Genomic DNA, 26,563 nt, shown 5'->3' on the forward strand with positions numbered 1-26,563 from the left:
ATAACATGCATAAGGTGGCAGCCTTGAGGTTTACCGCCGTAAAGATGGCAGCAGTGAGGTTAGCGACGCTCTATTGTCCTTCAAAGTGAGGTTAGGGTTCGTCAAGAAGACAGCTGTCAAAAAAGCACGTGGCTATGTTTACCAAACAAGAGCACGTGGTCGTGACGTCACGGTCACGTAATCAATCCTTAGCTCGACGTCGTTAAGAGCAGTATTAGGGTTAGCTATGCTTAAAAGTCTTGGGAACAGAGCAGCAGTATGAATTGCTATGTTTCAAAGCGTGTACACATGACCTATCGATTTTACATGCATCGACCATCGAACTAAACTTCATCCGCTAGATCGTGCTGCTATCTTAGCATAACCTATACCCATAAAATTAAAGTACAATGAATAGCCATGTTTCAAAGCGTGTACACATGACCTATCGATTTTGCACACATCGACTCTCGTACTAAACTTCTTCCGCTAGATTGTGCTGCTATCTTAGCATAACCTTAAAGTACAAAGAATAGCCATGTTTCAAAGCGTGTACACATTACCTATCGACTTTGCATGCAACAAATATCGTACTAAACTTCTTCCGCTAGGTTGTGCTGCTATCTAAGCATAACTTATACACATGAACTTAAAGTATGAAGAATAGCCATGTTTCAAAGCGTGTACACATTACTTATTGATTTTGCATTCATCGAATCTCGTACTAAATTTCTTCCGCTAGATTGTGCTGCTATCTTAGCATAACCTATACCCATGAACTTAAAGTACAATGAATAGTCATGTTTCAAAGCGTGTACACATCAACTATCGATTTTGCATGTATCGACTCTCGTGCAAAACTTCTTCAGGTAGAATGTGCCGCTATCTTAGCATAACTAAGACGCATGAACTTAAAGTACAAAGAATAGCCTTGTTTCAAAGCGTGTACACATTACCTAATGATTTTGCAAGCATCGACTCTCGTACTAAACTTCTTCCACTAGATTGTGCTAAAATCGTGTAAGTGTTCTGCTATCTTAGCATAACCTATCGATTTTACATGCATCAACTATCGCAAGCATAACTAAGACGCATGAACTTAAAGTACAAAGAATAGCCTTGTTTCAAAGCGTGTACACATTACCTATCGATAATGTATGTATCGAATATCGTACTAAACTTCTTCCGCTAGATTGTGCTGCTATCTTAGCATAACCTATACGCATGACTTTAAGGTACAAAGAATAGCCATGTTTCAAAGCGTGTACACATTACCTATCGACTTTGCATGTATCGACTCTCGTACAAAACTTCTTCCGCTAGGTTGTGCTGCTATCTTAGCATAACTCATACACATGAACTTAAAGTACAAAGAATAGCTATGTTTCAAAGTGTGTACACATCACCTATCGATTTTGCATGCATCAAATATCGTACTAAACTTCTTCCGCTAGATTGTGCTGCTATCTTAGCATAACCTGTACGCATGAACTTAAAGTACAAAGAATAGCCTTGTTTCAAAGCGTTTACACATTACCTAATGATTTTGCACGAAACGACTATCATGCTAAACTTTTTCCACTAGATTGTGCTGAAATCATGTAAGTGTGCTGCTATCTTAGCATAACCTATCGATTTTACATGCATCGACTATCGTACTAGACTTCTTCCGCTAGAGCATGTAGCAATCGCTTTTGTGTATCCCTAACCCATGTGCACGAACTTAAAGCATAAAGATGAGCTATTTTCTAAAGCGTGTACACATCACCTATCGATAATGTATGCATCGACTGTCGTACTAAACTTCTCCTGCTAGAGCGTACGACTATCGCTTGTGCGTGCATGAACTTAAAGCATAAAGAATAGCAATGTATAAAAATCTTGTAAACAAAGCAGCAGCATTACGTATAGTCAAGTTTAAATGCGTACACACATCATGTATCCATGATGCACACAGTCCTAAACTTATTCCATTAGAATGTACAAAGTTCGCATGTGTTTGTACTGCTATCTTAGCATAGCCTATGTGCATGAACTTAAAGCATAAAGAATAGTTATGTGTAAAAAATCTTGTGAACATAGCAGAGTGTTAACTACGTAGGTGTAGACATTGAACTTTACATGCTGAGGCAACATACTACGTGACCGTGACGTCACAGCCATGTGCTCTTGTTTGGTAAACATAGCCACGTGCTTTTTTGACAGCTGTCTTCTTGACGAACCCTAACCTCACTTTGAAGGACAATAGAGCGTCGCTAACCTCACTGCTGCCATCTTTACGGCGGTAAACCTCAAGGCTGCCACCTTATGCATGTTATAGCGCGGAATTTAAAATCTAACAGCAGAACATTGTTAACCTCACTCTTGCCATCTTTACGGCGGTAAACCTCAAGGCTGCCACCTTATGCATGTTGTAGCGCGGAATTTAAAATCCAACAACAGAACATTGCTAAACTCTCTGCTATCATCTTGAAAAGTTCAGTGTTCCAAACACTAGTTCGAAAAACGTAACTCATCGCACCTCGGGGATTTTCCATTCCTTGTTCTGAACATGAAACCATTTACAAATAAAGATTAATTTTCTACACTTAACAAAGTACAAGCGTTCTTGTTGATAGCGATCGACGAGGTTGTTGCTCCTTTAGCCCTTTAGCCCATTAGCCCTTTAGCCCATTAGCCCTTTTTCCCATTAGCCCTTCAGCCAATTAGCCCTTCAAGGAATGTGCGGTAAGGAGGAGGAAGAGTCCTTTCATCCTTTTTGCCCTTCTGATAAGATGTAACCCCTGGGTTCCATACCCTATCACGATTTTTTTTCAGCCATGTTTATGCGATAACTTGTTCGACTGATTTTTACACACAAGACGAATGATGGAAGGTAAATAATTTGAAGTTATACTTTGGCTATATCGTTTACCGAGCGAGTTAGCTGCGCAGTATGGGTACAGTGTGTTTTTGATTTTTACACTATGCAAATCATTGAAGTTGTAGTTTTGCGATATTGCTTACTGAGCGAGTTAGCTACGCGATATGTGCACAGTGTGTTTCCATAGTTTTTGATTTTACACTAAGCAAATCATCAAAATTGTACTTTTGCTCTGAACACATCAAACAATGTTCTGATCATATGTTGAGGTTAACAACATCGATTACAGTGTTCGATTCTAGTCTTGTTATGTTTCATTCTGATCTTCTTATAACAAGGGTACCCCCTAACATGTTCTAAACACATGTTGTATTGAGTACAGTGTTCGATTCTAGTCTTGATCACTTATTTCGTGTTCTGAACACGTCGATCAATGTTCTGATCACATGTTGTATCGAGTACAGTGTTCGATTCTAGTCATGATCACTTATTTTGTGTTCTGAACGCATCAATCAATGTTCTGATCACATGTCGTATCGAGTACAGCGTTTGATTCTACTCTTCTTATGTTTCGAAAGTCTAAACATGCACAATAATGTTATCGCTGCACACGCTTGCCTTCGCGATGCAGGTTTAAACTTGTTCGATATAAAGCTATGCCTTGACATAAGAGGCGGAGGAGGAGGTAGAGAAGGGGGAGGAGGAGAATGATAAGGCCTTAACAGCCTATGTATAGTCGCCATTGTTTTTAAAGATGATAGCTGTCAAAAGAATTTTTCAAATTATCCACCACCACATTTCAGCTAAAGAGGGCAGCAGGGTGCTCTGTTGATTAAGCACATAGAATTTCAAATTGCCCTCCACCACATGCATAACAGCAGCTGTTATCTTGCGCAGTAGCCTCTAAGCTAGCTTTCTTCATAAGAGTAGCCGCCATCTTGTGCGAGCACCCCTAGGCCGTCTCATAAGGAGCTATGTATAGTCACCATTTTGTGTCTGCCATCTTGCGTAAGCATCCCTAGGACGTCTCAAGGCATCTTGTTTCTCATAAGAGCAGCCACCATCTTGTGGAAATAGATAGCTGCGAATGCCAAAGGGCTTAAGTAGGAATCGAACCGTTGATCTCATCATTAGACTATGTTTTTTCTTGTTCCTGATACTACGAACCTACGTATTAGGCGGAAAAATTTTGTCCGTTTTGCTCTACGATGCATCGTTTTCGAGATATTTAACATTTTGCATTTAAGCCCCAAATTTAATGAATCGAACCTGCACGGCACGTTATACTCTCTACCATAGCTAAACCTGATCATGTTACGAAGACTCGCTTCAATACAAGCTAAAACAGAGTGAATGCCAAAGGGCCTAAGTAGGAACCGAACCGTTGATCTCATCATTAGACTATGTTTTTCTTGTTCCTCATACTGCGAACCGAGGTATTAGGCAGAAACATTTTGTCCGTTTTGCTCTACGGTGCACCGTTTTCGATATATTTAACATTTTGCATTTAAGCCCCAAATTTAATGAATCGAACTAGCATGACACGTTAGCCTCTAAGCTAAGAGTAGCAACTATCTTGCGCAAGCACCCTTAAAGCGTCTCATAAGGAGTTATGTATAGCTGCCATCTTGTGTCCGCCATCTTGCGCAAGCATCCTTAGGGCGTCTCAAGCCATCTTGTCCAAGGACCCTTAAGCCGTCCCATAAGATCAGCCGCTATCTTGCGCAAGCATCCCTAGGGTATCTCATAAGGAGCCATGTATAACTGCCATCTTGCGCAAGCATCCCAAGGGCGTCTCATAAGAACCTGTGTATAGCAGCCATCTTGCGTAAGCACCCTTAAGGAGTCATGTATAGCCGCCATCTTATGCAATTAGCGTCGAGAGAGGGCTGCTGTAGAATTTTTCTTTTTAAATTATCCGCCACCACATTTCAAAGGTATCTAGCTAAAGATGGCAGCACTGCGGATGACAGGTGACGAATTTACATCTACTACGATAAAGAGGGCAGCACGGTGCTCTCTGTATTAAAGATGGCGGATGACAGCTGTCAAAAAAGCACATGGCTATGTTTACCAAACAAGAGCACGTGGAATTTGCCGCCATCACATTTCAAACTAAAGAGGGCAGCACTATGCTCTGTTGATTAAAGATGGCGGATGGTAGCTGTCGAAAAAGCACGTGAGTTTGTTTCCAAACAAGAGCACGTGGAATTTTTCAATTTGCCGCCACCACATTTCAAAGGTATCTAGCTAAAGATGGCAGCACGGTGCTCTCTTGATTAAAGATGGCGGATGATAGCTAACAGAACTTTTCAAATTGTCCGCTACTACGTGCTTAAGGTAGTAGCCATAAAGAGGGCAGCACGGTGTTCTGTGGATTAAAGATGGCGGATGACAGGTGATGAAATTGCCCGCATGATAGTAGCACAGTGCTCTGTTGATTAAAGATGGCGGATGACAGCTGCACGTGGCTTTGTTTCCAAACAAGAGCACGTGGAATTTACCGCCACCACATTTCAAACTAAAGAGGGTAGCACTGTGCTCAAAGATGGCAGATGACAGCTGTCAAAAAAGCACGTGAGTTTGTTTTCAAACAAGAGCATGTGGAATTTTTCAATTTGCCGCCACCACATAGAGGGCAGCACTGTTCTCTCTGGATTAAAGATGGCTGCTTGTCGAAAAGCATTTTTCAAATTATTCGCCACCACATTTCAAAGGTAAGTAGCTAAAGAGGGCAGCACTGTACTCTATAGATTAAATATGGCGGATGACAGCTATCAAAAAAGCACGTGGATTTGTTTATCTCGAGCTAGTGAGGTTAAGTTGGTAGCACTAAGGTTTAGGCCCGTCAAGATGGCAGCACTGCCGATGACAGGTGACGAAAGAGGGCAGCACGGTGCTCTGTAGTTTAAAGATGGCGGATGACAGCTGTCAAAAAAGCACGTGGCTGTCAAAAAGCACGTGGCTTTGTTTATCTCGCGCTAGTTAGGTTAAGTTGGTACTACTGAGGTTTAGGCCCGTCAAGATGGTAGTACTGAGGTTAGCGATGCGTTGTTGTCTGTCAAAAAGCACGTGGCTTTGTTTACAAATCTGTCAAAAAGCACGTGGCTGTCAAAAAACACGTGGCTTTGTTTACCTCATGCTAGTTAGGTTAAGTTGGTACCACTAAGGTTTAGGCCCGTCAAGATGGTAGTACTGAGGTTTGCGATGCGTTGTTGTTGATGAGAGCTGTCAAAAAGCACGTGGCTTTGTTTACAAATCTGTCAAAAAGCACGTGGCTGTCAAAAAGCACGTGGCTTTGTTTACCTCGCGCTAGTTAGGTTAAGTTGGCACTACTGAGGTTTAGGCCCGTCAAGATGGCAGTACTGAGGTTAGCGATGCGTTGTTGTCGATGACAGCTGTCAAAAAGCACGTGGCTTTGTTTACAAATTCAAATTTCCCGCGGGAGGTGGAGGAGACCTCTGGGAGGCCTCTGGCTGAGGTGGAGGTGGAGGTGGCCTCTGGGAGCCTGAGGTGGAGGTGGCGGCCGAACTGTCCAATTATACTACTGATATCTGACCATGTGTGCGTTGCGGCGTCATTCAGCAACCGCCAGAGAACTACAACAAGACCTCAGGAGGGTCACTGGAATCACAGTGTCTGACTAGACAGTAATCTTCTCCAATAACTTTACACTCTTCATGATATCGACCTCTATGTGCTCATTACACATAATTCTAGCCGCTACATAAGCTGTGCAATTGGGAAGGCCATAAGGAAATATTCAACCTACATTATGCAGACGATAATGCACTCATGGCTACTGATGAGAAGAAAATGGCAGAGCTCATGTCTCGAGTCAAACATGTCAGTGCTAAAACGGGACTGCAAATTAACATGAATAAGACGAAAATAGTGATTGTCCCCTTGTGGGTGAGGACGGTACAATAACACCCACTGTACCCCCTGCTTTTCGTAAGAGGCGATTGAAAGGGGCCCTCAACTTGGGAACATGGGTTGGCGACCACGGGCCCATAGCTGAGTCCTGGCATTGCCTCCACGTACTTGTGCCAGACTCCTCACTTTCATCTATCATATTCGACCTTTCTTGGTCAACTTTTTTTCTTTTTCGAGCCCGGCAATATTAGAGTATTGGAGGCCTTTGTATTTCTTTGGCCGAGACCTTCATTTCTCGAAGTGTCGGATCCCTTCCATTTTCTCTCTCTGATTAGTGATATACGGAGGATGGTTGCGTAGTTGTGCTTCCTCTTAAAACAACAATCACCACCACCACCAAATAATGATTGTTAGTAGAGCAGACACAGTAGCCAGCACAGACATCTTCAAGGAATTGGAGAACGTCTCAGTCATTTCCACTTCAGTGCTCCTGAGAATGAGGGAAGATCAGCTATGGCCAAAAATGTAATGATGAATTTGTCCCATTAATGGAGGGGTCGCTCTATCTCGCTACCAGTGAAAATGAGAGCGGTATCCAGTCTAGTATCTTCACTTTTCCTCTATGGAGTAGACACGTGGACTTCTCGTGCTACAGAACCGAAGAAAATAATTTTTTTTGAAATGTGGTGCTGGCGAAGAATATTACGCATATTTGGACAGTATTTCCCACCAATGATTCCATCACAAACCATCTCAGCTCCAGAATTAAATTATCATCAATATGTTAAAAAAGAGTTTTACAATTCTCCAAATAAACTTTCAGCATACCAGGTCGTGCTCAGTACATAATGAAGAGATGTAAAGTTGGTCAACAATTATTCTTTGGACACACTATGCTTCGTGGGAATGACAGCAGAGAAAAACTGATCATCCTTGGAAATGTTCCCCCAAAGAGATGGACTTTCCACTCGATGGTCGAACAAAATCAAGAGTATAACTAGGCTGAACATCCTCGGTGCAAGTGGCCTCCGTGGCTCAGGAGCTATTTTATTTCACTCAAGCCCGCCGGCAAGCCAGTTAGGAACCCCTATCAGCCACCTGGGACGCACCACGTGGGAGTATCACCTTCCCCACTGCTACGCCAGCATAGCAGGTTCGTGGTACCCTTGGTCTTCTGGAAGTTCAAGTTTACACACAAAGGTTTTTCGCATGTGTCCACCACTTTCTCAACAAGATCTGCTGCAGTCTCCGCTGTTAGCCAAAACGACAGTGTCGTCAGCATATTTGTTGAAGGGTTCAAATATGTCAGTCGCATGTCAGTAGATTTACTCCTGAGGGACTAAATTCCTTCACCTCGGCATCTGCGAAAACCGTAAAAATCGTTAGTGGGATGTAAAACCAATAAGGTTATTATTTAAAAAAATTAAAGTCGAAGATTGAAAATTTAAATAAAAAGAAAGCGAAGGGCGTCAGAATGAAAGCCTCCCTACGAATCGAAAACCCAATACCGTCGTGGTCGGAAAAGAACAAGTGTTGACCAAGGGAGGTCGGACGGCAAAAGTGGAGCGAGGTGATGACACAAGTGGAAGCAATTCTAGAATCGGCAAAAATATGCACCGCGTACTCCAAGCTTTGTAACATTATAAGGAAGTAGACATTATGCACATCTTATGTAGAATTCCTCTCGGACCAGAAATGTGTTCGTTGCGATGTCCAGGAACCAAGAACATTTATAACATAATAAAGATTAGCACACGGCAATCTCCATTGCTGGAGTAACTACGAATACTAGGATTCCTATAAGCCAACGTAAAATGGGATATGACGTCACTCTCAGCAATGATGAGAATTAGATTCCGTGACCAACCTCTGCAGAATAACTGTACGAGTAAATAAGCCAATCTCTGTCATGAAAACACCCCCCCCCCCCCGCCTTAGAGAGGCTTGTTTCTATGGCCGCGACGCGTACTGCCCGCACGGCAAGAAGAAAGGCGAGTAATTCACATTTCCACCACTATAGCTCATTCCACGTTCAGAAAACAGTACGGCTCTTATGGACCTACAAGGAGTGAACACACCCCCTCTTAGATACCCATAATTCCTCGTGATTACTTTGTACTTTGTAATTTATTATGAAAGATAAATAAAAAGGATGAGGCATTTTGCCCATGAGCTATTAAAATAACTACTGTATATAATATTTTCTTTTTCATAAATACATTTATAGGGAGGAAGCACATTGCCGGTAACAGCCATCGCTTTGTTGCCTTCCTGCACTTTCCTCCTTCTGTGTTGCTCTAGTACAAGCCTCGCGTAGTCCCTCACTTGTGTAGTGAAGTCTTCTACAGTATTTATTTGTTACGTTTGTGGTTTTAGGTTTAAATCAGAGCGTAATTGTCTATGTGTTGAGTGCGAGTAATGAGATAAGCCTACGTGTGTGATTTTTCTTTAACATTAATACTGTGATCTTTTGTAGGGTCATCTACAGTATTTATTTGTTGCGTCTGTTTTCTAGCCTTTATTGTCTGGAGAAATTTATTAAATTCAATCAAATGCATCCTTCACCCCTCGAGCCCATAAAATTTGTCTATTTTCTCAGCCGATTTGCCTTACACTTAAATGCTTAGGTTTTTAATGTGCCGTAGTTTACCTCTGATTCTGTATAAACCAAAAATAGCCTACGTAAATCCCCTGACCCCTTTAGTTCATAAAAATATTTCGTAGCTTAGTTTCTTCCGCTTTTTATCTTTGACTTGAATACTGAATTTCACAAATTTATGTGCCATCGTTTTCCCCTGATGGTGTTGAGGAGAGTCGTTCGATATGGCAACCCTGTTGTCACAAGAGCAATGCAGTTTTCTGTACATGGAACGAGCTATAGCCCACATAGAATTAGTGCTTATCTTAGTTCGTTACGAGACAGGTTGGCAGCCTTGTGCACCGCTCGACCACGTCCTGCGCGACAGAGGTGTGACACTTATTTTTGTGAAACAGCTACATCTGTCACTGCTACAATAAAATAACTCTGTAAAGTAACAGTGTTGCGAAGTCCCATTCATTCGTTCGCACATGCGCGCGCGCATATCAATCACTACACTGTTGAAAGTCGGTGCAGCAAACACGCATTCCTATTTGCTATAAATTTAACGAGAAGATGACAACGTGTGGAATGAGAAGGCAACATAGCGTCTTTTCTGAAATCTAGAGGAATGAGTTTGACAATGCCCCGATCAGTGATAGAAGACAAGAAAACATGATTATCTGTCTGCCAAACCTCGATACAAACCGGCACAAGAGGATCGATTAAGTAAAATGAAGTAATGTTATGTTATCTATAATATCAATATGGAAAGTTAGCATAGTAATTCATTTACGATACAATAAAAATTATACGGGTAAAACTTAAAATAATATTATAATGTAGGTAGCCCTGAGTCAACGATTACCCCTGAGCAGTAACAGTTTACACTTTAGTTACCAGATGACAGCGGCAACATAAACAAATACACTACAGAGTAATGAAATGGTGTACGGCTTTTAGTGCCGGGATGTGTCTGAGGACTTCGGCTCACCAGGTGCAGGTCTTTGATTTGACTTCCGTAGGCGACCTGCGCGTCATGATGAGGATGGAGTGATAATGAAGACGACACACACACACCCAGTCCCCGTGCCAGGGGAATTAACCAATTATGGTTAAAATTCCCGACCCTGCCGGGAATCGAATCCGGGACCCCTGTGACGAAAGGCCAGCACGCTAACAATTTAGCCATGGAGCAGGACACTGTTGTTTGAGTCATCAGTCCATAGACTGGTTTGATGCAACTCTCCATGCCACCCTATCCTGTGCTAACCTTTTCTACGTAACTACTGCATCCTACATCTGCTCTAATCTGCTTGTCATATTCATACCTTGGTCTACCCCTACCGTTCTTACCACCTACACTTCCTTCTAAAACCAACTGAACAAGTCCTGGGTGTCTCAAGATGTGTCCTATCATTCTATCTCTTCTTCTCGTCAAATTTAGACAAATCGATCTCCTCTCGCCAATTCGATTCAGTATCTCTTCATTTGTGATTCGATCTATCCATCTCACGTTCAGCATTCTTCTGTAACACCACATTTCAAAAGCTTCTATTCTCTTTCTTTCTGAGCTAGTTATCGTCCATGTTTCACTTCCATACAATGCCACGCTCCACACGAAAGTCTTCAAAAACATCTTTCTAATTCCTATATAAATGTTTGAAGTGAGCAAATTTCTTTTCTTAAGGAAGCTCTTCCTTGCTTGTGCTAGTCTGCATTTTATGTCCTCCTTACTTCTGCCATCGTTAGTTATTTTACTACCCAAGTAACAATATTCATCAACTTCCTTTAAGACTTCATTTCCTAATTTAATATTTCCTGCATCACCTGCCTTCGTTCGATTGCACTCCATTAATTTTGTTTTGGACTTATTTATTTTCATCTTGTACTCCTACCATTCAGCACCTTCTCGAGATCTTCTGCAGTCTCAGATAAAATAACAATATAATCGGCAAATCTCAAGGTTTTGATTTCCTCTCCTTGGATTGTGGTTCCCTTTCCAAATTCCTCTTTGATTTCCTTTACTGCCTGTTCTGTGTAAACAATGAAAAGGACGACGGACAAACTGCAGCCTTGCCTCACTCCTTTCTGGATTGCTGCTTCTTTTTCAAAGCCCTCGATTCTTATCACTGCAGACTGATTTTTATACAGATTGTAGATAATTCTTCGTTCTCGGTATCTGATCCCAATCACCTTCAGAATCTTAAATAGCTTGTTCCAATCAACATTATCGAATGCCTTTTCTAGATCTACGAATGCCATGTACGTGGGCTTGTCCTTCTTGATTCGATCCTCTAAGATCAGACGTAAAGTCAGGATTGCTTCACGTGTTCCTACATTTCTTCTAAAGCCAAATTGATCTTCTCCCAACTCAACTTCAACTTGTTTTTCCATTCTTCTGTAAACAGCACGTGTTAAAATTTTGCAGGCATGAGATACTAAACTAATGGTGCGATAGTTTTCACACCTGTCAGCACCGGCTTTCTTGGGGATAGGTATAACAACATTCTGCCGAAAATCGGATGGGACTTCTCCTGTCTCATACATCTTACACACTAAATGGAATAACCTTGCCATGCTGGTTTCTCCTAAGGCAGTCAGTAATTCAGAGGGAATGTCATCAATTCCAGGTGCCTTGTTCCTATTTAGGTCGCTCACAGCTCTGTCAAACTCTGACCTCAAAATTCGGTCTCCATTTCATCAGCATCAACAGCCTCTTCTTCTTCCAGAACCAAATTATCTACATCTCCACCATGATACGACTGTTGGATATGTTCCTGCCATCTTTCTGCTTTGTCTTCTTTCGCTAGAAGTAGCTTTCCATCTGAGCTCTATAATTCATACACCTAGATTTCCTTTCTCCAAAGGTTTCCTTGATTTTCCTGTATACAGCATCTAACTTTCATAGGACCATACAACCTTCAACATCCTTGCACTTCTCCTTCAGGCACTCTTCCTTAGCTACCTTGCACTTTCTATCCATTTGATTCTTTAATCGCCTGTATTCTTTTCTGCCCTCTTCATTTCTAGCATTCTTGTATTTTCGTCGTTCATCAATCAGGTCTAGTATCTCCCGAGTTATCCACTGATTCTTAGTTGATCTTTTCTTCCTTCCTAACATTTCTTCAGCAGCCCTACTGCATTTTTCATGACTATACACTCTTCCTCTATTGTGCTTCCTTCAGCCTTTTCATTTAGTCCTTTTGCAGCATGTTCCTTGAAACAATCCCTCACACTCTTTTCTTTCAACTTGTCTAGATCCCATCTTTTTGCATTCTTTCCTTTCTTCACTTTCTTCAGCTTCAGATGGCATTTCATGACCAACAAATTGTGGTCAGAGTCCACGGCTGCTCCTGGGAAAGTTTTGCAATCCAACACCTGGTTTCTGAATCTCTGCCTAATCATAATGAAGTGTCCCCAGGTCTCGTCCACGTATAAAGCCGTCGTTTGTGGTGTTTGAACCAAGTATTGGCAAAGACTAAATTATGATCAGTGCAGAATTCAACCAGCCGACTTCCTCTTTCGTTCCTTTGTCCCAATCCGAATTCTCCTACTGTATTACCTTCTCTTCCTTATCCTGCCACTGCATTCCAGTCTCCCATCACAATTAGATTCTCGTCACCTTTTACATATTGTATTACATCTTCTATCTCTTCATATGGTCTTTCGATTTCTTCATCAACCGCTGAGCTAGTAGGCATATAGACCTGCACTATTGTGGTGGACATTGGTTTGGTGTCGATCTTGACGACAATAATTCTTTCACTATGCTGGTCATAGTAGCTTACCTGCTGCCCTATTTTCTTAATCATTATTAAACCAACTCACGCATTTCCTCTGTTTGATTTTGTGTTGGTAATTCGGTAGTCGCCTGTCCAGAAATCCTATTCTTCCTGCCAACGTACTTCACTAATACCAACTACATCTAACTTTAGTCTATCTAACTCCCTTTTCAGATTCTCTAATCTACCACAACGATTCAAACTTCTAGCATTCCACGCTCCGGCTCGCAGAGTGTCAGTATCCATCTTCCTGATGAGCGCTCCCTCTTGTGTAGTCCCCACCCGGAGATCCGAATGGGGGACTAGTTTACCTCCGGAATATTTTACCCGGGAGGAAGCCATCATCAGTACATCATTCACACAGAAAGAGCTGCATGTCCTCGGGAGTTAGTTACGGCTGTAGTATCCCGTTGCTTTCAGCCGTGTAGCAGTATCAACACAGCTCAGCCATGTTGAGTATTATTACAAGGCCATATCAGTCAATCATCCAGACTGCCGCTCTTGCAACTTCCGAAAGGCTGCTACCCCCCTTTCGATGAACCATTCCTTAGTGTGGTCTCTCAACAGATACCCATCCGATATGGTTGTACCTGCGGCTCGGCTATCTGCTTCATTGGGACACGCAAGCCGCCTCGCCGCAGCAAGGTTACATGGTTCGCAGAGTATATTATTATGGAAGACATGCGTACTACCTGAACTCTTAAGTTCATATTCTGTGTCTGTAAGCTGCTACTAGTGACAGTTGCCACTTCCCAGTTATTATTTTCTCTAATACGTTATTCTGTTGTCGTTACTCGGTAACCTGTTATTTTTTGTGCTCGTTACATTTGTAACAGTGACAGGCATGTAACTATGACAAAGTAACTGCTACGTTATTTTTCAGCCATCTCTACTGCGCGAGAAGTAAACAAATGCAAGTCGTTCCGCGCGTAGATGTTAGTGATACAAGTGGTGACCCGTGGCAGTAATATACGCGGGATACAGTTTTAATCCAGATTCAGCTGGGGGGACCCGTGGTTGCCAACCTACGCTCCCTAGATGAAAGCTCCTGGGCCACCTTTCAGTCGCCTCTACGAGAGGCAGGGGGTACACACCGGGCGAGTTGGCCGTGTGGTTAGGGGTACGTAGCTGTGAGCTTGCATTCGAAGATAGTGTCCTCGAACCCCATTGTCGGCAGACCTGAAGATGGTTTTTCATGGTTTCCCATCTTCACACGAGGCGAATACTGGGGCTGAACTAAGGCCATAATCGCTGCCTTCCCACTCCTAGCCCTTTCCTATCCCATCGTCGTCATAAGACCTATCTGTGTCGGTGCGATGTAAAGACAGTTGTTAAATAATAATAGTAATAAATAATAATAATTAGCGGAGAGTAAAACAAGGTGCCCGTCTTCGTTTAGTAATTTTGTTTCTTAAGGACTCTAACAATTCTCCACACCATTTGAAAGGCTCTGTAATTCTACCGAAGATATAAATGTCTAATGAGCTACTCACACGGACGGAGGGGAGCTCTTTGATCTTCCTGCTACAGCTGGACGTCAGTCCTGGTGCACTCAGAGATACCAGAGCAGCGATCACCAACAATATATCCATGATATCAGTGGCGTCCGAGACATCTGCAACACCAGAAAGACATGTATTACAAAACATGGAACTACAACTAAACTGGTCATATTTCCTAATGCTTTAACGTCACAAGGACATAGACATGGGATAGGACAGGACTAGAACTCAAGAGAGCGACTGTGGCCTTGATTGCTCGGTGTAAGGATAGGAAACTGCGAAAAATTATTTCAGGGCTGCCAGCAGTGAGGCTAGATGCCACTGTCTCCCGAATACAAGTTCTCAGCTACACACGCCCGAACCGAGCAGCCAATTCACTCGATAATTTTATTATTTTATTTTTAGAATTTGTTTTACGTCGCACCAATACAGATAGGTCTTATGGCGACGATGGGATAGGAAAAAGCTAGGAGCCGGAAGGAAGCGGCCGTGGCCTGGTGTGAAAATGGGAAACCAAGGAAAACCATCTTCAGGGCTGCCGACAGTGGGGTTCGAACACACTATCTCCCGAATACTGGATACTGGCCGGACTTAAGCGACTGCAGCTATCGAGGTCGTGGTCATCTTTAATTAATCAAATCGAAACAAAACATTCCCGCTAGCCTTCCCAATCTAGTGCAATTTGTTATTTGTGAAAATAGTGGAAGCCGGACGCCTTGGATGAATGATCAGCGTTGAGGTCTTCGGTTCAGAGGGTCCCGGGATCGATTCCCGACCGGGTCGGGATTTTAACCGTGGCTAATTAATTATTTTGGCTCGGGGCCTGGGTGTTTGTGTTTCTCCCAACACTCTCGTCTTCACACCATCACAGAAACACGTAACAGTGATTACATCCCTCCACATATAGCTGCGTCAGGAAGGGCATTCGGCCGTAAAAAACCAAGGGTATATATGCAACACAATTCGTACCCACGACCCCACTAGTGTGTGTGGGGGGGGGGGGTAGGAGCGGTAGAACAACATGATGACGATGATGCAGTGAAATCCCGATATAAGATCTTGTAGACTGGAAAGAAATAACGTTATTAATGTATCGACGATACGACATTTCTTTCTGATGTTGATAAGTTAAAAGTAAATGCACGATATTTGATTTCCATGCAATAATAATAATAATAATAATAATAATAATAATAATAATAATAATAATTGTACCGGGAGGTACACCTCTACGCAGCACATTTGTATCTTGCGCCTAAAAGAACTGCTCTACTGGAGGAACCGTGAACTTTAAACTAGACCTACTTAAACCTTTACTCAGAAGATGTCACTACAGAAATCTGATGAAATTTTGTTATTGTGAAATTTCCTGTACTGTGTGAATTTCTATTTGTTTTGTTTGCCCTTCATCAAGAAGTTTGGACTTTCTTCAACAGATGTCACTGCTAAAAAACTATGATCATGCACCCTAGTGCGAAGTGAAAGAACTTTTAATTTGAAGAAGTTCTGTATTCACAAGTTTTTTTTACTAATTGATGTTCATTTAGTTTTGGGTTGGCAATATTTATCTTTTCTTTCCGCCAGTTTTGAATCCAACCAATCAATAATTTCTGTAATTAATTTTCCACCTATCACAGGCTTCTTCTCCGATTCTGAGTGTCACTTTTGAACTCAACCAATAAAATTCTGTGGGTGCGTCTTGATTATTCATGAATGATCTCGAACCTTCCCTGAGGGTTTATAAACTACGGATTTTCACGTCTCTTGGTCAATTCATAGTCAGCTTACTAAGTGTGTGTATGCCAAGCAGGAGGCGGGAGGCCTCTTTCACCAGGCAGTAGTTCTTCGACCAGGTAAAGGCCACATAACATCTTTATTTCTTGCTAGCTCCGCAGTTTAACCCGAGGGAAAGGTCCGAATCATTAACTATGTAACCTTCTTTTCTAAAAATGTAATTCTCTGCCGGCTTATGTAATTAATTCATAAAATCTTTAACTGTAAATCGGGGATAGAGAGTGATTGGCTCTCTCGAGCTCACCTTCATCTTGGTTTGAGGTGCCACGCTTTCGTTTCTGCAATGTGTTAAAGTTATTTCCATGCGTGCAACCTCAGTAGTTTGGGAATAGCCCCTGTTTCATCGGCCTGGTGCCCTTTAGGTTTTAAGTATTCATATCTAGGAGTGCAAGTACACGCCTCCATTCAATTTGTGTTTCGGGGCATTTACTTAACCTGTTTCTTTCCGCAACGGCCCATTAGGTTGGGTACAAGATACCCCTATTTCAAATTTGTAAATAGTGCCTTGTAAGGGTTATGATCAGTAGATTTTCATGTAATGTTGCCTTGAGTAGGCTTGGGAGAACTGAGAGCACGTTAGCTCTTTTCAAGTGTTGTAAAAGTGCATCTCGGAGGCCTGATATTGGAATCGAGGAAGCAAGTGCTCCATGTATTAGGAGATTTCTGCCCTTGTATAAATTTGTGCTCTTTTGTAAATTTGAGCCAGGAGCTCAAGAATTGTAAAATTGTAAAAGCGACGTGCTTGAAGCCCAGATTAACAATCGGGTACAGCGTTGCCGCGTTCAGTCACAAACACAGCTCGCAGCGAACACAGCTTTTTGTTTACTTTCAACCTTTGATTGTATTTCCTCGTACAAATTCCACTTCCGATTACCTTTGCTCATAAGCAATTCGGGCGTTCAATTGCAGGTTTACAAATCTCTGGATTCCTAATTTAGAAATGTCACACTATACAACTTGTACATATTTTTACACTATTTAATTCTGCCTATACTCTTCGTCTGAAAAGTCGCTATGTTCCGATGAATTGGAACTGCTGTCATTGATGTTGATTATGACCTGCTCGAAATGAGGGACATTTTCAGACAGTCCATCTTTCTCCCAGTGGCAGTCTCATTTTCTTAGTGTGCTTTTTTTAACATTGTTTCCAGAGTTTCAAAAACGTAGAAATTGAAATATCAGTAAAATGCTCCGTATATTCCAAAATTTCAGCCGGAGGTTTTTAATTGCGAGGAATGCTTTATTCGTGTAAAATTCATGTATATTTTTTCGTATTGTGGCCAAAGTAAAACCACTGAGTTGGATTTTCGAACGCCCCGGTCTCGAACACTCCTTTTTTCTTGACCAGGATGATATATTTATCATTCTCCTCTGAAACGTCTCCTACTCTCTTCACTGACGACAGCGATAATCCAAGACAATCTGCCACTTTCTGGTAGACAGGGAACCTGTGTCCTCTACTTTCCCCTCCCCCACTCACTTTGAAGGAAACAAATAACACTCAAAACCATTGCAAGTTCGCCCTCTGACAATTGCAGTCTCGGATGCACCTTTTAAATGATGTGGCTAACATTCAGAACACAGGCAGACTGAAAATAACATGCGGACAAACCGCGGTCAGGGCATTTCATTTCACAACTGCCCGGGGCGAGTACACGCGGCAACCCTGTACCCGATTTCACCACCCCGTCTGCTGTTAATTGCACGGTCCAGCGCACACACAAGTTCCCATCAAGATTACTCTTCATAAATTCAGTATCACATTGTACGATTGCAGTGGTTGCAGTATCTGAAAACCATGACTGAGTGCTGCAAAACAAGCCCAAGTTTTCTGTTTGTACGTTTATCCTGGGCTGAGAAAATGTTACTTTAGAGAAATGATAACTTTTTTTTTTTTGGGTGGCTGAAAAAAGTTGTAACTTGAGCGTTATATTGCGAATACATGTGGTTATAACATATAAACATTTCATTAGTGCCAGACGTGCCAACTTTCAAAAGTAAAAAAAATCGGAAGATTTCTTTTTGCGGCATATGTCCATATGTTACGACGCATCATTAATTACGTAACTTTGAAGAATATTTAATACATTATACTACTCGAGTATGTAATTTCTCTTATTAATTAATTAATTTATTTATTTATAAGTATTGCATGCATTTTATAAATACTGAATTACTCCATATATATGAGCTTTAGAACACATGACTTGCAGTAATTGTAGGTGCCTTAGCCTAGGCCTCTTCATAAATTTCGGAAGTAGATTTATGCTCAGAGCACTGGCCTTGTTGAACGGGTTTTAAGGTTTAATTTTTTCTAGAATTCTTTTTCGGGAAGCTTTGATTTGAATTGAGTTTTTGCACTTGTGAATATGATAAAAAATAGTTTCACAGTCGGCACTGTTACGTGGAAATATAAAACAAAAACATTACGTCATATTTAAGAACACCACCAGCTGATTGCATCTGTCTCGCCAGTGCCTACTCAACATCATTAGTATATTATCTCTGGCTACTTAAATAACGAGGAAACATCTGAGATTTAAAAAATGCAGGAATACTAAATCTGTTCTCCAAATCGGAAGATAAGTCTCTGCAATCGGGAGAGAGGGTAGAAGGACCAAAAATAGGGATTTTCTCGCTTAAATTGGGAGAGTTGGCACGTCTGCGATTATCATTTGACAAGTAGTTTTCCACTGATATACTTTTAAGACAGTGGTTCCTAGAGAAGAAGACAAAAACCCGGACAATATGTATTACAACCACAAATAAGAAATAATTAATGAACTTCAAAAATAATTTGTCTTTTACAGTCTAATGAAGAATTAAACGAGGAAAATACTGGTATAACTCGTTTTGAAATAGGCCTGTCGGTTCATTTTAAAGTAACGCTTAAACTCGAGTGTCCATAATAAAATATCCGACAGTAATTGCTCGCACTTGCTAGACCAGGGCAATTGAGTGACAGGTGTCTATGGCTATTGTACTGTAAAGTAAGAACAACGCTCATTACAAACAAAAACTACAAGGAGTCCTCTTTATTCACTGACATTTGTTATATTAAATAATAAGTCTGCAATATACGAAACAATGTCAATACAGTACATAACAAAAAAATTAACTAGCCTTATTTACCACTTCACTACAGAAGATAACAGTATATAATAAAAAGAACATTTAACAGGGCGAACCTAGAGTTAGGGATAAGCATAAGATTTCGTAAATTCACAATTTCACTTCTCCTTTAAAGAGAGAGAGCCGGGCTGAGTGGCTCAGACGGTTGAGGCGCTGGCCTTTTGACCCCAACTTGGCACGTTCGATCCTGGCTCAGTCCGGTGGTGCTCAAATACGCCAGCCTCGTGTCGGTAGATTTTCTGGCACGTAAAAGAACTCCTGCGGGACTAAATACCGGCGTCTCCGAAAACCGTAAAAGAAGTTAGTGGGACGTAAAGCAAATAACATTATTATTATTATTATTATTATTATTATTAATATTATTATTATTATTAAAGAGAGAGAGTCAGTCAGGCGGCCGAGTTAATTTAATGACCTTGCGACAATGGTTTGTGTTGCTGGACTGATTGCGGTTATCAATAGGAAGACAGATATGGTCTGGTTAAGTCTAGAACTGTAACGCCAAGTAGTTAAACAAGGACTTGGAGGTGTGTTTTCAGAAGGAAAAAGGTTCTTAACGATTTCTAAACAATCAAAATGGAGATAAGTTTAACATGAACATTCCCAGGCGGGGAGGAGAGGCAAATGAGATCAAATCAAGCAAATTTCGTTCAGGAAGCCAAGCACGTACACTCAATTTCAATATAAAATTGTACATCTCGAAGCAACCGTCGTAATAGCATAATACTGGCTACAAGTACAGGGCGAGATAGCATTACAAAGATTCGGATGATAAGGAAAAGTCATATTCCATTCCTGAGGTCATTTTACCCAAAATCTGAAAAGTAACTGTAAATGATGGGTCCGTGACCCTGTTTAAAACAAATTTATGTTGCATATAAATGCATAATTCGGCCATTTTTATCGCTTTGGTCATATTTTGCTCATTTGAGGGATATAAGGTCATACCAGGACGAATAGAAATACATATAGTGTGACGACTTGTGTTCCTCCCCTTCGCGGCGCTGGTGTAGATGTATGACCCTGAACATGTGTTTCTAAACGGGATTTGATAAGACTTGATTAGGAATTTATCGTTTAAATAAATGATTTGAGTTCGTGTATTCATTATTGTGGTGTTTCAGGACTGTGCATTCTGTTTACTGCCCGATGACTGTTTATGTGCGATATTATGTTTGATGCAAATTAATATAGTGTGTTCCTTGTTTTGAAGATAATCTGTGAAAACTACGTAGGAAATTTTTTACAGTTAGTAGTAGTATAATTGGATGGTTCGGCCGCCTCCTCCTCCTCCGGCTCTCGGAAGAGGCCTCCTCCTCAGCCAGTGGCCTCCTCCTCCTCAGCCAGTGGCCTCCCAGTGGCCACCTCCTCCTCCTCCTCAGCCAGTGGCCTCCCAGTGGCCTCCTCCACCTCAGCCAGAGGCCTCTTCCAGTGCTGCCAACTTAACCTAACTAGCGCGAGATAAACAAAGCCACGTGCTTTTTGACAGACAACAACGCACCGCTAACCTCAGTACTGCCATCTTGACGGGCCTAAACCTCAGTAGTGCCAACTTAACCTCACAAGCGCGAGGTAAACAAAGCCACGTGCTTTTTGACAGCCACGTGCTTTTTGACAGATTTGTAAACAAAGCCACGTGCTTTTTGACAGCTGTCATCGACAACAACGCATCGCAAACCTCAGTACTACCATCTTGACGGGCCTAAACCCCAGTAGTGCTAACTTAACCTAACTAGCATGAGGTAAACAAAGCCACGTGCTTTTTGACAGCCACGTGCTTTTTGACAGCTGCCATCCGCCATCTTTAAACTACAGAGCGCTGTGCTGCCCTCTTGCGTCACCTGTCATCGGCAGTGCTGCCATCTTGGCGGGCCTAAACCTTAGTGCTACCAACTTAACCTCACTAGCTCGAGATAAACAAATCCACGTGCTTTTTGACAGCCACGTGCTTTTTTGACAGCTGTCATCCACCATCTTTAATCCATAGAGCACAGTGCTGCCCTCTTTAGCTACTTACCTTTGAAATGTGGTGGCGGATAATTTGAAAAATGCTTTTTGACAGCAGCCATCTTGCATCGCAAACCTCAGTGCTGCCCTCTTTAGCTAGATACCTGTGGTAGCAGACAATTCCACGTGACAGCAGCCATCTTTGAGCACCGTGCTGCCCTCTATGTGGTGGCGGCAAATTGAAAAATTCCACGTGCTCTTGTTTGGAACCAAACTCACGTGCTTTTTTGACAGCTACCATCCACCATCTTTAATCAACAGAGCACAGTGCTTTACTCTTTAGCTAGATACCTTTGAAATGTGGTGGCGGCAATTTGAAAAATTCTATGTGCTCTTGTTGGGAAACAAAGCCACGTGCTTTTTTGACAGCTGTCATCCGCCATCTTTAATCAATAGAGCACCGTGCTGCTATCATGCGGACAATTTCATCACCTATCACCCGCCATCTTTAATGTACAGAACACCGTGCTGCCCTCTTTATGGCTACTACCTTAAGCATGTAGTAGCGGGCAATTTGAAAAGTTCTGTTAGCTATCATCCGCCATCTTTAATCAAGAGAGCACCGTGCTGCCATCTTTAGCTAGATACCTTTGAAATGTGGTGGCGGCAAATTGAAAAATTCCACATGCTCTTGTTTGGAAACAAACTCACGTGCTTTTTGACAGCTACCATCCGCCATCTTTAATCAACAGAGCATAGTGCTGCCCTCTTTAGTTTGAAATGTGGTGGCGGCAAATTCCACATGCTCTTGTTTGGTAAACATAGCCACGTGCTTTTTTGACAGCTATCATCCGCCATCTTTAATCCAGAGAGCACCGTGCTGCCCTCTTTATCGCAGTAGATGTAAATTCGTCACCTGTCATACGCAGTGCTGCTATCTTTAGCTAGATACCTTTGAAATGTGGTGGTGGATAATTTAAAAAGAAAAATTCTACAGCAGTCCTCTCTCGACGCTAATTGCATAAGATGGCGGCTATACATGACTCCTTAAGGGTGCTTACGCAAGATGGCTGCTATACACAGGTTCTTATGAGACGCCCTTGGGATGCTTGCGCAAGATGGTGGTTATACAAGGCTCCTTATGAGACACCCTAGTGATGCTTGCGCAAGATGGCGGTTGCTCTTATGAGGCGGCTTAAGGGTCCTTGCACAAGATGGCTAGAGACGCCCTAAGGATGCTTGCGCAAGATGGCGGACACAAGATGGCGGCTATACACGTCTCCTTATGAGACGCCTTAAGGGTGCTTGCGCAAGATGGCTGCTGCTCTTAGCTTAGAGGCTAACGTGTCGTGCTAGTTCGATTCATTAAATTTAGGGCTTAAATGCAAAATGTTAAATATCTCGAAAGCAGTGCACCGTAGAGCAAAACGGACAAACTTTTTCTGCCTAATACCTAGGTTCGCAGTATGAGGAACAAGAAAATCATAGTCTAATGATGGGATCAACGGTTCGGTTCCTACTTAGGCCCTTTGGCATTTGCTCTGTTTTAGCTTGTATTGAAGCGAGTCTTCGTAACATGATCAGGTTTAGCTATGGTAGAGAGTATAACGTGCCGTGCAGGTTCGATTCATTAAATTTGGAGGCTTAAATGCAAAATGTTAAATATCTCGAAAACGATGCATCGTAGAGCAAAACGGACAAAATTTTTCCGCCTAATACGTAGGTTCGTAGTATCAGGAACAAGAAAAAACATAGTCTAATGATGAGATCAACGGTTCGATTCCTACTTAAGCCCTTTGCCATTCGCAGCTATCTATTTCTACAAGATGGTGGCTGCTCTTATGAGAAACAAGATGCCTTGAGACGTCCCAGGGATGCTTACGCAAGATGGCAGACACAAAATGGTGACTATACATAGCTCCTTATGAGACGGCCTAGGGGTGCTCGCACAAGATGGCGGCTACTCTTATGAAGAAAGCTAGCTTAGAGGCTACTGCGCAAGATAACAGCTGCTGTTATGCATGTGGTGGAGGGCAATTTGAAATTCTATGTGCTTAATCAACAGAGCACCCTGCTGCCCTCTTTAGCTGAAATGTGGTGGTGGATAATTTGAAAAATTCTTTTGACAGCTATCATCTTTAAACAAAGGCGACTATACATAGGCTGTTAAGGCCTTATCATTCTCCTCCTCCTCCTCCTCCTCCTCCTCCTCCTCCTTCTCTACCTCCTCCTCCGCCTCTTATGTCAAGGCATAGCTTTATATCGAACAAGTTTAAACCTGCATCGCGAAGGCAAGCGTGTGCAGCGATAACATTATTGTACATGTTTAGACTTTCGAAACATAAGAAGAGTAGAATCAAACGCTGTACTCGATACGACATGTGATCAGAACATTGATTGATGCGTTCAGAAAACAAAATAAGTGATCAAGACTAGAATCGAACAATGTACTCAATACATCATGTGTTTAGAATATGTCAGGGGATACGCTTGTTCTAAGAAGATCAGATTGAAACATAACAAGACTAGAATAGAACACTGTAATCGATGTTGTTAACTTCAACATGTGATCAGAACATTGATTGATGTGTTCAGAACACAAAATAAGTGATCATGACTAGAATCGAACACTGTACTCGATACAACATGTGATCAGAACATTGATCGATGTGTTCAGAACACGAAATAAGTGATCAAGACTAGAATCGAACACTGTACTCAATACAACATGTGTTTAGAACATGTTAGGGGGTACCCTCGTTCTAAGAAGATCAGAATGAAACATAACAAGACTAGAATCGAACACTGTAATCGATGTTGTTAACCTCAACATATGATCAGAACATTGTTTGATGTGTTCAGAGCAAAAGTACAATTTTGATGATTTGCGCAGCTAACTCGCTCGGTAAACGATATAGCCAAAGTATAACTTCAAATTATTTACCTTCCATCATTCGTCTTGTGTGTAAAAATCAGTCGAACAAGTTATCGCATAAACATGGCTGAAAAAAAATCGTGATAGGGTATGGAACCCAGGGGTTACATCTTATCAGAAGGGCAAAAAGGATGAAAGGACTCTTCCTCCTCCTTACCGCACATTCCTTGGCTAAAGGGCTAATGGGCTAAAGGGCTAATGGGCTAAAGGGCTAAAGGGCTAATGGGCTAAAGGGCTAAAGGGCTAAAGGTGCAACAACCTCATCGATCGCTATCAGCAAGAACGCTTGTACTTTGTTAAGTGTAGAAAATTAATCTTTATTGGTAAATGGTTTTATGTTCAGAACAAGGAATGGAACCTAGGGGTTACGTCTTACCTAATAAAATCCCCGAGGTGCGATGAGTTACGTTTTTCGAACTAGTGTTTGGAACACTGAACTTTTCAAGATGGCAAGAGTGAGGTTAGCAATGTTCTGTTGTTGGATTTTAAATTCCGCGCTACAACATGCATAAGGTGGCAGCCCTTGAGGTTTACTCCCGTAAAGATGGCAAGAGTGAGGTTAGCAATGTTCCGTTGTTGGATTTTTAAAATTCCCCGCTATAACATGCAAAAGGTGGCAGCCTTGAGGTTTACCGCCGTAAAGATGGCAGCAGTGAGGTTAACGACGCTCCATTGTCCTTCAAAGTGAGGTTAGGGTTCGTCAAGAAGACAGCTGTCAAAAAAGCACGTGGCTATGTTTACCAAACAAGAGCACGTGGTCGTGACGTCACGGTCACGTAATCAATCCTTAGCTCGACGTCGCTAAGAGCAGCATTAGGATTAGCTATTCTTAAAAGTCTTGGGAACAGAGCAGCAGTATGAATTGCTATGTTTCAAAGCGTGTACACATCACCTATCGATTTTACATACATCGACCATCGAACTAAACTTCATCCGCTAGATCGTGCTGCTATCTTAGCATGACTTTAAAGTACAATGAATAGCCATGTTTCAAAGCGTGTACACATTACCTATCGATTTTGCACGCATCGACTCTCGTACTAAACTTCTTCCGCTAGATTGTGCTGCTATCTTAGCATGACTAAGATGCATGAACTGAAAGTACGAAGAATAACCATGTTTTAAAGCGTGTACACATTACCTATCGACTTTGCATGTATCGACTCTCGTACTAAACTTCTGCAGGTAGATTGTGCTGCTATCTTAGCATAACTTATACGCATGAACTTAAAGTACAGAGAATAGCTATGTCTCAAAGCGTGTACACATTACTTATTGATTTTGCATGCAACAAATATCGTACTAAACTTCTTCCTCTAGATTGTACTGCTATCTTAGCATAACTTATACACATGAACTTAAAAGTAGAAAGAATAGCCATGTTTCAAAGCGTGTACACATTACTTATTGATTTTGCATGCATCAAATATCGTACTAAACTCCTTCCGCTAGATTGTGCTGCTATCTTAACACAACCTATACGCATGACCTTAAAGTAAAAAGGTGTGTACACATCACCTATCGATTTTGCATGCATCGAATCTCGTACTGAACTTCGTCCGCTAGATTGTGCTGGTATCTTAGCATAACTTATACACATGAACTTAAAAGTACAAAGAATAGCCATGTTTCAAAGCGTGTACACATCAACTATCGAATTTGCATGTATTGACTCTCGTACTAAACTCCTTCCGCTAGATCGTGCTGCTATCTTAGCATAACCAATACGCATGACCTTAAAGTAAAAAAGAATAGCCATGTTTCAAAGTGTGTACACATTACCTATCGACTTTGCATGCAACAAATATTGTACTAAACTTCTTCCGCTAGGTTGTGCTGCTATCTTAGCATAACCTGTACGCATGTACTTAAAGTACAAAGAATAGCCATGTTTCAAAGCGTGTACACATTACTTATTGATTTTGCATGCATCAAATCTCGTACTAAATTTATTCCGCTAGATTGTGCTGCTATCTTAGCATAACCTATACCAATGAACTTAAAGTACAATGATTAGTCATGTTTCAAAGCGTGTACACATCAACTATCGAATTTGCATGTATCGACTCTCGTACTAAACTTCTGCAGGTAGATTGTGCTGCTATCTTAGCATAACTAAGACGCATGAACTTAAAGTACAAAGAATAGCTATGTCTCAAAGCATTTACACAT

At 41.7% G+C, this 26,563-nt stretch overlaps 1 protein-coding gene across 7 annotated transcripts in view; it reads right to left on the minus strand.

The window, feature by feature from the left end:
- LOC136881088 (uncharacterized) overlaps nt 1–26,563 on the minus strand; it is a 525,856-nt gene that overhangs the window by 218,233 nt on the left and 281,060 nt on the right. For all 7 annotated transcript variants that reach the window (XM_068229307.1, XM_068229305.1, XM_068229302.1 and 4 more), the window contains exon 2: nt 14,575–14,696. In XM_068229307.1, the coding sequence (XP_068085408.1) occupies nt 14,575–14,673 (99 nt within the window). In that variant the 5' untranslated portion in view covers nt 14,674–14,696. The remainder of the gene's footprint in view (nt 1–14,574; nt 14,697–26,563) is intronic.

Source organism: Anabrus simplex, chromosome 9, assembly GCF_040414725.1.
Source record: "Anabrus simplex isolate iqAnaSimp1 chromosome 9, ASM4041472v1, whole genome shotgun sequence".
Classification (NCBI taxonomy): domain Eukaryota; kingdom Metazoa; phylum Arthropoda; class Insecta; order Orthoptera; family Tettigoniidae; genus Anabrus; species Anabrus simplex.